The following is a 13,554-nucleotide window of genomic DNA, read 5'->3' as shown; positions in this document are numbered from 1 at the left end:
TACTCATTTCTAAAAGAGAAAAAAACAAACGATTGTTAACAATAAAAAAAAAAAAATCCTACACGACAAAATTCTAAATTTATAAACATTTTGTACTTATTTTTATGAAAAATTATTTACACAATGGAAAAATGGGATTTATATTGTTTTATATTATTATACACGATGTGTTCAACACGTTATTTATATTTACAATTTTTCCGGGAATGTTTATCAAGATAATATTGTATAATATTAATAAAATTATTACCATTTACAATATTATTTTTCTTTCACATAATCACGCATCCACTCGATCTATACGTAAACGTGACACGTATGTATAAAGCGGTTGGAAAACTTTAATAATGATTATGCGAACTTTAAAAATGCAGTCTTCGGTGTGGAACTCATGATGATCTCTCAGGAATGTAAGAGGTACTTTCGTTGAAACGGAATCAGAACGAAAGAAAATTCAGTTTAAAAAAAAAATAGTCGTAAACTGTACAACGTCCGGTGAACACGAAAACCATATAGAATATAATATATATTAATTGGTTGATAGGTAGGCATTTGGAATGGTACGTTGTTTTCAGTTAGCATAATATTGTTTTGAGCGAATCGATGTTATGCTGTTTAACCGTGGGTATAATATATAGCCTTATACGAACAGATAAAGGAAGATTTAAAAAAAATATATATATATTTATATAAAATTAAATTAAAACAAGACTGTATTTACACCAGACCTATATAGAGGGGTGAAAGCGGTACACGATAGAAAGACGAGTGGCGAAGAGGACGCCTTGTTTTCTGTATGGTTTATAATAAAAATGTTATATAACATTTTTTCAAGAAAAGTTTTTAGTGAAACGGTAACTAAACAAGAAAAAAAAACATAAAACTGCATGGTCAAAACAAAAATATTATTGTTATATAAATGTTTTTCGAGATCTATTTGTATTTTGTAAATTATCTATATATATATATATTTCTTAACACACTTACATAAAATTAAAATATGCGTGTCGAGTACGATTTAATAGTAGATATCGTTATTAAATATATTTTATTTTCGTTTTCGTCGATTCTTCAGTGAACTCGGCAGCCGCCGTCAGTATATCGTCGTACTCTGTACGGGGAGGGGGCTGAAACCCCTCCAGGGGAAGAGTCATGTGTTGTCTTTGGAAACGGCCGAACTGCTGTACGACTCGTCGTCGATCATGGACGACGGTAAAATGTAACCGCCGGCACCGCCAGACTCTGTGGTCTTTGAGCCGTCGTCCATTTTGATATACTGGCTACCCTCTAGCTTAATGTTCTGGTTGACCACGCACTTGCGCATGTGCTTCTCGAGCGTGGACGGCACCGAGAACGGCATTTCGCAAAACCGACACCGGTACACGTCCTTGCCCAGACGACCGTGTGTCTTCATGTGCCTGGTCAATTTGGAGCTCTGGGCGCACGCGTACGAGCACAATTCGCACTTGTACGGTTTTTCACCGGTGTGCGACCGTCGGTGCACCGTCAGGTTGCTGCAGTTCTTGAACACCTTTCCACAGTACTCGCACGTGTCGTTGCGCCTCGACTCTTTTTTGGAGTGCGCCCCCTGCAGCCCCAGGTTCAGGGCTGCCGAAAGCGAACTGGGACCCGGTTTTGAGCGACCGCCACTACCACCGCCACCGCCACTGCCCGGTTCTCCGACTCCACTTCCGGCCGATGGTGGTTTTCCAGGAAGTCCGCTCAAGAACGACTCGCCCCGATGGTGTGCAGCTATAGCCGGAAGCCACATATTCGCTGCGTACAGCCGTTCTCGGGTGAGTAGTGGGTGATGCGGGTTGTCGGTATCGAGCTTCAGCCTCTTGGAGGCCGGGTCAAACGGATTCTCAAACGCGGAACCCGGTCCAAAGATGCCATGGTGTGCGCCCACCAGGTCGAGTGGATTCTGGCCAGCAGCGATCAGATTCTTGGTCAGCTCCTCACGAAATCGGATATCTGCTGCAGTCTTGTCGACAAGTCCATTCTCCAGGTTGCGCAGTGGGTTTGCCGATTTTGTCGAACTGTTGTTGTTGTCTGGTATGATGGACGGAGATAGGCGAAAGTTGTCTTTCCGCCGGATCCGGAATTGAGGCGAAAGCAACGAAGAAGACTCCTTGAGCGCTTGCTTGTATGCTTCACTATACTGTTGGATATTACTCAAGCCAAATTTGCTCATGAGCTCGCCGACCAGAGAGCTCGGTGGTAATGGTTGCGGTATACGATCACCCGGTGTGTTCTCGGGAGATGTGCGATTGGAACTGTTGCCGCCCGGCTTCTTGTCGTGTTCGGCTGACGACGTCGACTTGGTTGTCAAGTCTTCTGGAACGTCGCCACCTTCGTCGTTTTCATCGTTATCCTCATCTTCCAGCTCCATATCCTCCTCTTCTTCTTCTTCATCCTCGTCACCATCGTCCTCATCAGCATCGTCTTCGTCAGCGTCGTCCTCGTCACCATCATCCTCCTCCTCGATTTCCGCTTCATCATCGTCTATTTCAGAATCGTCCTCGTCATCATCGTTGGATGTTAAGTCCGGTGTCGAGCTCGTATCCACCCCATTGGCGGTCGTCCCACACTCGCCACCGGCCAGCCCGTTTCCCCGGTTCGACCGGCGGTGCGTTTTCATGTGCCGCTTCAGCTTGGAGCTCTGCGTACATGCGTGGTCGCATACTGAACACTTGTACGGTTTTTCTCCGGTGTGCGTACGTCTATGTACGATCAAGTTGCTCAGAAACCGGAACTTCTTTCCGCAGTATTCACACTCACGAGTTTTCTCCTCTTCACCAATCACCTGTGGTTGACTGGTAATGTCTTGACACGTCTTGTCCTTGGACGCATTGGACGACAGGTCAAGCGTGTGTCTGGACGTGTCGCCGGCGATTCGGTCTTGTTCGGTTAGTGACTCGACCGAATTGTTGTTGCTAACGTTGTTGTTATTGTTGTTGTTATTACTTAAACCGACGGTGACCGCTGAGGGAACAGTAGTGTTAGTCTGCGGTGCTATAGTCACGGCTGCCGTTGCCGATACACTGTTGTTGATGTGATTGTTGTTGTTGTTGTTGTTGTTGTTGGGGCTGCTAAAGGGAGGCGTCATTTTTCGCGGCGAAGGCGACGAACTTGGTGCAGTAGCAGCTCCAGGACTAGTGGTACCTGCGAGTTGCCGCAATCGCTGCGAGTAAAAATCCATCTGCGGATCGAGATTTAAGGCCGGTAACGTTGGCGCTGGGTGTCTAGGATTGTTCCGGTCATTGGCTGCAGCCGCGGCGGCTAGCCCCGGAAATGGTGACGTGGGCATGGCATTTGCCGCGGCCACTGCCACGGCGAAACCCAGCCCGTGCTGCTGTTGGTTGAGTCTGAACTGTTCGGACATGAGCTGCTCCATGCGGAACTGATGATCTTGGTGATGACTGGACGTCCGTCCGAACAGCGGTGGATTGCCGATGGGAGACGTCCCGGGGAACGGAGACGGACGTTGGGGAGGCTCGCCCATCGGCATCCTAAGCAAGCCTCCAACAGCAAAAGGGTTGTGCATAGGCATAGACATAGGGTTGTTATCGACCATTGATGGCGGCCCGGTACTCGTGGGTGGTGGTGGAGGCGGTGGTGGATGGGAATGCATGTTCATCCGGGAAGGAGGCATGCCTAGGGTGAGCGGCAGTACCGACGACATGCCTGGAAGTGATGACGTGTTGCTGCTCGAGCACCCAGACGACCCCAACGAAGAGCATGAGGAGTTGTTCTTGGACTGCGACACTGGCGATGGCGTACCATCCGTGTAGATCTTCATCGAGTGTGAGGTCTGAGCATGCTGCAAAAGCCTCCACGACGAGTTGAACCTCGCCTTACACGTGCAACACACGAAACTGCTAGGTTCTGCAAACATGAAAGAAAAAACGAAAATTCGATTAGAACGGCCGTTGTATTTCGAAATTTTCTATCGGTCAAACGACCGTGCGCGAGTAATGTTACACGCGGTACCACAGGCTGTGCACATAATGTAATTTATATCATACACGAGTACAGACTATAATATAATATATAAATATATATATATATATTACAAATGTACATGGCGACAACAATACTCTCGAGGTCCGGCTCGACGCTAAGAAAAAAATAATAATATAAATAAACCCATACTGCGCGCCGCAACCGTCAAGCGTAGGTATATTCAATTGATTTAAAATTTAATAATGGAACAAAAGAGACGACGGTGTTTTTATGTTTTCGTAATAGAGCTGGACGTCGTTGTGTTTCTATCGCATTATTGTATGCAATACGTGTACAGGAGGTATAGGCATATCCAAACCCTTATTCATTTTATATTATGTATATAGCTTACGAGCGCGCGCTGCAGTTATTATTCCTCAAACTCGGTGGCACAAAATGAAAGAAAAAAAATTATGATTGACTTGAGAATAGATTGCGCGAGATCGGACTCCGAGCGACTGCTGAGCGACGGCGGCGGTTGCGAGTAACGGCCGTTTTCCGGCAGCGACGACGACGACGACGACGCCGCCGCCACCGTTGCCGATGACGTGTGGCTACGACCAAAAAGGGTCATACAACGTTATACATAACATTATTATGTGCGTGCGAGCAGCTGACCGAAATTTTGCGGGAGAACAACAACGACGACGACAACTGCGCGTTATTGCACAAGATTCGGCGAGTTTTTGTTATTTAGAAATCTATATTGTGTTTCGTACGCGCACAATCAGTATATATACTCGTCGAGAGCTCAATATACACAGTCGTTGTGGTCGTAATAGTAGTTGTAGTTTTAGGGGGCGGTAAAAATTTCATTAAAAAATATTAAACAAAAAAAAAAAAAAACTCGAGAGAAAGAGAGAGAGACGGACATTCACACCCCATCATATATATCATTATACGCGCGTATATTATGTTTAAAGTGGTGTTTTTTATATTTTAAAAAAATGACCCGAGGGATAATATGTAACGCGACCACCGCCACCGCGTTTCCCTCTAATCCCGTTATCGGGTTGTAAAGTTTATTTTTTTTCCCCCCGTCGGACAAGATGTCGGTGTGAAAAATAAAAATATTATGTTTTCGCGGTGGCGGCTGCTGCGCTACGGTAATGGCAGTAGCGGCGAGCGCAATAATGAACGAGTGGCGTATAAACACGGGCGCCGGGTGGCGCGATGATGCGCTGTTACGACCGGACCCCGAAAGAGGATATTATTGAAAAAAAAAACTGTAAAAAACGACTATGGAAATGCAACGGGCAATGTGCTCGTACGCGACGTCGGCGGCACGGCTGGACCGTGCGTGACTCGAATGCGGAAGCGCGAAAACGTTAGAAGAAAGACGCGAAATATGGAATAATATAATATCGTACAATATAATACCGACCGGAATCGGTTAAATAAAATAATACCAAATCTCATACCAGATGCGAACTATTGCGCACGAAATGTCGTATCATGCGCGAACGCGTCGCCCGAATTTGGTTCGAAGACAAGGCGATTATTAATTATTACTATTGTTATTATCATCGTCACACGATAATCTATCTAGTTCGCCAATAGATGATTCATTTATGCAATAAAATGCAATATGGCACACGAGTACCTATACACGAATTACGACGAATCCAGACGACATAAATATGCTATTATCGTACATCGTCTAAATAATATACGCTTTTGTCGTTTTCTTTTATACTTATTTCGTTTTTTTTTTTTCAGCGCGGTCCTCGCGCCACGCACCGTGATCGATGCTGCGGAGGTGATTGTGAGGGGGAGAGGGGCACTGGAGAGAACACGGTTTCTCTAAATAACACGAAAAGTCGAACCGAGCACGTTTCTCCGTGATGCACGATAACAGTGTCGTCTATAGTATAGTGTATAATATACGTACTAGTATAGGTTCATCTGAGTGCAGTGCGAGAAGAGGAGGGCTATAGAGGGATATTTCATTTTTTTCAAATGCAAATTTTAACCATCTCGCGCTTCACACACACACACACGTACACGTACACACATTATTACGGTTAGATTTTCTTTTACCGCCGCCCGCAACGCTGTGTGTCTATATAAATATATATCACATACACACACACACACACACACGATATTATTATAATATAGTATATTGTATACGTGAATATACGCGACGAGTTTCCTCTTCCGGCGCCGCGCGGGTCATATATGCGGGGGAAGTGCAGACGAGGATCGTCGTCGTGTGCGTGTCGCCAGCTATATATATTCTGTATAATACGTATACATTATTATAATATCTATGAGCGCATTCATCATCGCCGGCCACAAGTGGACCTCACCACCGCAACCTCTTCCTCATCCTTCTACCGCCCCCGCCGCGTACCGCCATACGTCTTTAACCGCCGCGTGTATATTTATAATATACATACGTACGTATATAACAGTGCGTATATTATAAGAAGATAACGTCGGCGGCGCGAGTACTGCACAAAAGCGGCAGAGGACCCGCGGGTGCTAGCAACGGAACAATGACGGAGGACCGTACGTGGGTTATCTCATCGTCGTCGTCGTCGTCGTCGTCGTCGTCGACCCTCTCAAGCTTTTTAAGGTTTAAAAAATAAAAAAAATAAACGAGCTTTATGGACAATCTGTGTTAGCCGTCATCTGCGCGGCAGTAGATGGTCTCCGACTAAGGGAGGGGGGGAATGAGAGAGCAGTAAATTTGCATTTTTTTTTTTTTTATCGCAGGACCTGCGTATAGAAGAATAGCTCCTGTTTTGCATGCGGGTGACCCTGCTGTCCGCGTAAAGCTATATTATTATAATATAATATAGGACGAACGAAATTGAGAACTATATGTACATACACACTCACGCTCTAAATTACATGTAAAAAATATTCAAATAAAACAATCGCTTCACTGTCGATTTTAGCAAATTATGATACGCGTCTAAACGTGTATTCGAACGACTCTCCGCCAGACGTACCCATCAAACTATAACCGCATTATTTTATTGAAATTTTTATTATTTATTTATTTATTTATTTATTATTGTTTGTCTATCATCGAGTGGTCTACGCGACACTTTGTTTCACTACTACAGACTACCGTCATCAAATATTATTATTGGAATAATCGCCCGAGGCCTTCATCACGGACGGACCGCGTGACGCGGTCACGTGACAAGGATCGCGTCCGTCAGCGAACCGACGAGTGGTCCGACCATACGGACGAACCGTGCGTTTGACGGCGATGATAATATCATCATAATAATAAATAATAATATATAATACACAATACAATAAAATATGTGCCTAAATATAATAATAGTAATAAACCGCCGCCGCCGACCTTATGCACACTGCAGCCAGCAGCAGCAACCCATATATCTATACGGTATATTATAATGTAGGTACCTACCCCCGACGGGCACGCGTATACGCCGAATTACCTGCCTGTACCTAAGGGTCTGTCACGATACATATTATTGTATTTTAAAGCGATGGACGCGTGTACGTGTAATATATTATGCGCGCAACCCTTTTTATTTTTCCGAAATTGGGGTGTGTACGTCGCCGACGAGGCCGCCGCACAGCTGTGACGGACACCAGGCTTTAATAATATTCATTTTTCCACTGCTCGTGTAATATTATACATACAGATATACTTTAATAATAATATATAATATCGGGTACGCGCGACATGTAGTATACGCGGTGTGATCTGCATCTGCTGCAGTCTCCGCATAGTCGAATTCGTATTTTTCCTCGCCCAATCCTTTTTTATATTATACATAATAATATACGCTGTTCACGTATATAACCCTCAATGGGCGCCCGACACTCAACGATTTTCATGAAATTCGTCAAACGTCATCTCGTTTTTGGGTAGATATTATTTATTGAAGCTATTATTGTCTGTCGTCCGTCACGAGTGTCCACCTCCTCCTAATCCCCCCCCCCAACACTCACCCGTGAACTACATGAATGACTGCAATAGTTTCGACCTTCTGTTGTTGCATCACAAACGAACGTACCGCCGTCGAGTCGATCATATAATCATACTTACAATATGTAGATACAATCCGCAGAGAGTATACATTATTTGTATAAAATATGTAATATATATAATATGATATTTGCTTAAAGATACTGAAACTCATAACTTTACAAGCTATAGCGCCGGACAACTGAAGTCGTCGTCATCGTTGCACATTTAAATAAATCAATTATCGTTGGTCGCGAATTACTAACATGCGTAACGTCAAATATATTAGTACTATGCATAAATACAACGTCTTAACAAGCCGGGTAAACTAACGAATAGAACCTATGTCATTTATGTACACACCGCGCTATTATTATTAAAACGATTTAGCTGCTATTTATTTATCAACCACCCACCCGCCCGCCATACTCGATTATATAATTGGTTTATTGTATATACGTATAATATACATTATACATTTTGTAAATGGTATAAAATGTAATTGGTTTAATTTATAATATTATATTATAGGTTGGCGTATAATTTATTTATGTTTTAAATAACGCGCGGAAATTAAAGGTAAGTCGGTACACGGTACGTTTATACGAATATCATCTATGTAACATAGACATTCGATATTTATATATCTGTGCTGGATAGATAATAATTAATAGACATAATTCTAGATGAATTATGACGCTTATTTTTTACTTTGTATCAGACTTTTTCACTAGTTAACATAAACAATAATATTGTTACTGTGAAAAATTACCTGAGACGATATCGTTTCGTGAAAATTCAACAGTTATGAACTATGTTGTAATAGTACCTATATAGTACCTACTTATTAATTTTATAGGATGAATATATTGTTGTATGATCCGTTGTAGTTTTCAGGGCACTTATACGTAAGAGTATTCAAAAATATAATTAGATTTTATAGGAATACTATATCCTAAACATTTTAACCAAAATATTTACTTTTATTTTTTTTAATGTCTTTATTGCAACTTTTATCCCATTTAACGGCGAGCATTCAGATGTTCCACTTCCAAAACCGATAACAATAATAATAATAACAAATATTAAATTTTTCGAAGTCATCCCATTACGACAGCACCCTATTATGACGTATATATTAAAAATTAATTTAAATATGTGTGAGCGTATACAAATATTTGATTTTTACCACACAAATAAGGCCATATCAACAGAATTAGTTTTCTATAGATCCACGCAACAGAGCAAAACTGAAATATTTCAGATTATACAATGAACAATTATAGTCTGTTGTATTAATAAGATAAATATGTATATATAGACATATATTATGTGTGTATATACAGAACAGATTTGTCGGAAACAAAAAGCCCTTACACCGCGCGATTGGCGACCGTATTAGATAAAACACTATAACAATATTAAAAAATATTATATATAGCATGAGAAATCCGGTTTTTGTTTGATGTGCCCGGAAAACAATATACGTGACGAACGATACGTATAGAAGTGCAACGGGAGAAAATCATTTTTAAAAACTAAACTCCGAACAAAAGAAACGCATGCAATGGTAACAGCGAGTGTGGACAATACGCGTGCCCCGAAAATTTATTATGTAAATAACCCCGGAGTGTACGAAACTTTGCTCACCGACATATCACTACCAATTGTTACACTGCTGTGATTAGTGGCGTATGAATACCATAGCACGTAGTATACGTAACATTATCATAAGACGTCTACTACAAATGTGAGGTAGGTATTTAGTAACGTCATTAAATTTATGAAACTTATAATAATATATTGAAGTTGTGTGTCGTTTTATTTTCTCGAAATAATAAAATATAATAAACAATAATATAATAAATAATTAATAAACATACGTAGCACACTAACACGTATGCTTACATTCAATAAAAAAGTGAATTTATATACGATGGAATTTTGAAACAGTGGATTTGTAATAATTATATACAATATAGATATCGATGTACCACGATGTCTACGTACCTATGTATTCGCACCTACCCACGGTTCGTAATATTATTATAATCGAAATTCGTGCGAATTCAGAAATTAAAAAATAATACAATAACAAACGATCTCTAGTCTTCCTAGATTATTGGCACGCTCATTTTTCGCCAACGAAAGTTACATCCGGCCGCGGACCCGGAGGCAACACACGCGTGTAATACGTATGATATGTATGTATATTGTATATATATAAAATAAAACATGTGTCGTGGGTGTCTTTTATTATAGGTACACATTATAAATATTACATATTTATTATATAGATATGAAGATGCGCCCGACGGACTGTGTGCATAATAATATAATAAAATGGGTAAGGTTAGGCCATATGTATATGTTTATATGTGTTTAAACGGACACAACTGTAATATGTACGCTGACCATGACTGTATGGTCGATGTACATAGACCGCTGCAGCACGCCACGTCCGCCCACCGATGCGATTATATTATTATTATTATTATTATCTGGCGTGCAACGTTTACACTGTTATTACTTATTAGATTTTTAAGTCGTGTGACGACGACCGATATAATAATAATAAAACAGCGTTTAATATTATTATTGTCGTCGTCGCGCGTTTAATCACTTTGATATTTAAATTTATTTTCTTCTCTCCAAGTCGCGTCCGTATACGTATTATAATTTTATTATTATATCGTACTTTCCACGGTCGTGACCCGTCGTAGGTATATAATATAGTGTAGACGATGAAAAAAAAACTACGTGGATATCGCATAATATGTTAAAATATTTCGTTATTATAGTCCGCGTGTCATTTTTGCTATTTCTCATTTTTCGGAGCGAGGACGAAAATAAAATAATTACAACGACGTAACAACTGCAATATTGTAATAATATTAAATCGATTTAGGGGAAACAATCCGGGAAACGCGTACCTATACGATATTATACCGTTGCAAGTCGGTTTGTAAACACGAACGCGGTCGTGGTAAGCACCTAAATAAAAAAAATGCGTTCGTTGTCGTCAACGTCGGGTTAGGTTGTACACGTCGCCACGTCCCTGACACGGTTTAGTGACCACACCGGCGGCGGCGTAAAGGGAAAATGTGTAGTGCGCGGAGTAAGTACGAACGATACGCAGTGACGAAACGATGAGCGCAACCGTGTTGTACGCCGTCACCACCTCGTGCGTATACATACATATTATAGTCCTCATCGTCAGAGTCGCCGCCACGCTGTCCTTCGGGCGTCGTGACCCGCAGTGTCGTGGGAAGCCCGCGGGCCGTAACGACGTTTTCACATATTATATTATTATTATAATTATTTTAATACTTTAGAATATTGTATTCTATATAAATGTATAATGTATACGTACGGTGAGCGTGTCTGCAGTGCGTGTGTGTGTGTGTGCACTGTCCGTTTTGCCACTGCCGCCGTTTGACGGACGGACGCGAATGCGAAAAAAAATCGTTTTTAATTCGAACGGATAGCCGCCGGACGACAGCGAGGGTCACTGTGGCAGTTATAACTATTGCACTATACATATAATATGCAATGTGCGCGCGTATAATACATCACGATGATGAGTGTAACGCGTGGTGTTCGATTTCTATACGATATACTAATTGGCGATGTATACGACGACGACGATCGTTTGTATACAATATAATAGTAATAATAATAATAATAATAATAATATAATCCGCGCGGGCGGCGGCGGTGTTTACGGTCCGATAAACACGACGGTGGCACTTGTGTATACATATAATACGGACGTGTAAAAAAAAAAAAAAATTTGAATGACGTAACGGAGAAAGGGTGAAATATATTATGTCGTCGTTCCCGCGGGGGCCGGTGCGCGGCAATAGTAATATAATGTAGCTTATAAACAGTTGTGCACGAGAGTCCGAACTGGACAATGGACATACGGCCGACTGTCAATCCGCAGCGGTGGCGATGGGGTTGCGCGTGTACAATGTCGGGAGAAGCTATCTTTATAGACGCGCGTGTAGCGGATCAGCGAAAGGGTTAATTTCGATTTTACCACCGACCGTCGATGACCTCCTTGTGTATATTATAAAATATATACATATGACGTACGCACGTTATAATATATGTATAGCGACATACAAATCGTTTACCCCAGTTCAAATGTATGACAAGAGAACGAAAACGCAATACACAAAAACGAAATCGACCCGAGGCTAATGTTATACCTACTGTCGCTAATAGATAAATTGCGCTCGGACTTTCGTTTTCGTATACAGTACATATATAATATATATTATTTATATATAATACGTATACGCACACACAGCTATCCTCTTCGTCTATTGTAGGTATATATGACGTATGTCTACATCGCAGCAGTCGTCGCTTGACCTCAAACCGTCCACCTCTGCGGCGTATTAATATTATTTGTTTCTCTATCGCAGTTGTTATTATTATCGTTGATAATATAAAACGCATATAATACATCTTGAAAGGGTCTGTCCGAATTGCACAATGTCATGAACATCGAATAATCGCATCAATGTATTGTAGGTATATAACAATATATAAGTGCAAGAGTATAAAACACATAATTTATTATATTTACATACTTGTTTAAAAAGTTGTTTGTTATAATAATATAAACCCTTTAGTCATTAAATTATAATAAAATTATAAGCTAAGTATTATTATAATATTTTGTAGATTTAATATACAGACAGAATGGTAATTTGAAAATATTTGTATAATCGAATTATAATAAACAAGAAACATAGAATGTTAATGAACCTAGGTATATGCGACGTCGTACATAATACCTTTCCCTTAGAGAAATGGCATTTGTTTCGGATGTGCTGGCGATAGATAAATACATTTTTTATCAAATCGTCGTCACTGTCATCGAAGTTTAACGCGGATGTAAGCGTTTGCACTGATTGTTATATTCTATTATACATATATATATTTTTTTTTTAATATTTTTTAATTCGAAAGGATTTCGCGCTCCCCGTCGCGTGGCCAAATGTCGTTCGTGTCCGGCGGCTATTGACAATTATTCGGCCGTTAAAAATGTGCGCCGCGCAAATAATAAGTTTCCCATAGACGCACAAACCACTAACATTATTATTATTATTATTATTATTATTATTGTGTGTACCGCACGGTAGAGAACAGACGATCGAGGACGACAGCGGCTGGTTTTCCCGGTTGTCGCGCGCGGATGCAATTAAAATTTATCGCCGATCCAGAACGCGTCGATCCAGTGTGAAACGCGCCGCTAATGGGAAACAAGGTTGGATTTATTACTATTATTAGTATTTACACCACTGCTGCAAAGAGAGAAAAAATATATTGTACATAATATAATTGACCAGAATAATAACGACGATAATGATAATAATATAACACGACATAATGGAAATCTCCGCGTGGAACCCGATGAACCGAGAGCGGCGGAAAAAAGGTCCTCTGGCCGGGCTAATGACTCGCGTTGTCACCTGGAGAGCAGCTTCGTCGTCGTCGTAGTTTCTCTGTCTCCATTGCTATGATAGACGACTGTTTTTGTTTTTTCTTTCAATTTTTCTTTTTACTGTTTTTGC

The 13,554-nt window shown here is 41.0% G+C and overlaps 1 protein-coding gene across 1 annotated transcript in view; it reads right to left on the bottom strand.

The window, feature by feature from the left end:
* Positions 1–200: 200 nt before the first annotated feature.
* LOC112595400 (B-cell lymphoma/leukemia 11B-like) overlaps positions 201–13,554 on the bottom strand; it is a 30,820-nt gene continuing 17,466 nt past the window's right edge. Inside the window, exon 3 of the mRNA XM_025340580.1 lies at positions 201–3,888. Within this exon, the coding sequence (XP_025196365.1) occupies positions 1,151–3,888 (2,738 nt within the window). The 3' untranslated portion in view covers positions 201–1,150. The remainder of the gene's footprint in view (positions 3,889–13,554) is intronic.

The sequence above is a fragment of the Melanaphis sacchari genome, unplaced genomic scaffold (assembly GCF_002803265.2).
Source record: "Melanaphis sacchari strain LSU unplaced genomic scaffold, SCAv2.0 Contig27_pilon_pilon, whole genome shotgun sequence".
NCBI classification, from domain to species: domain Eukaryota; kingdom Metazoa; phylum Arthropoda; class Insecta; order Hemiptera; family Aphididae; genus Melanaphis; species Melanaphis sacchari.
Note: the sequence above shows the minus strand (reverse complement) of the source record. Positions and strands in the feature narration are given on the sequence as shown.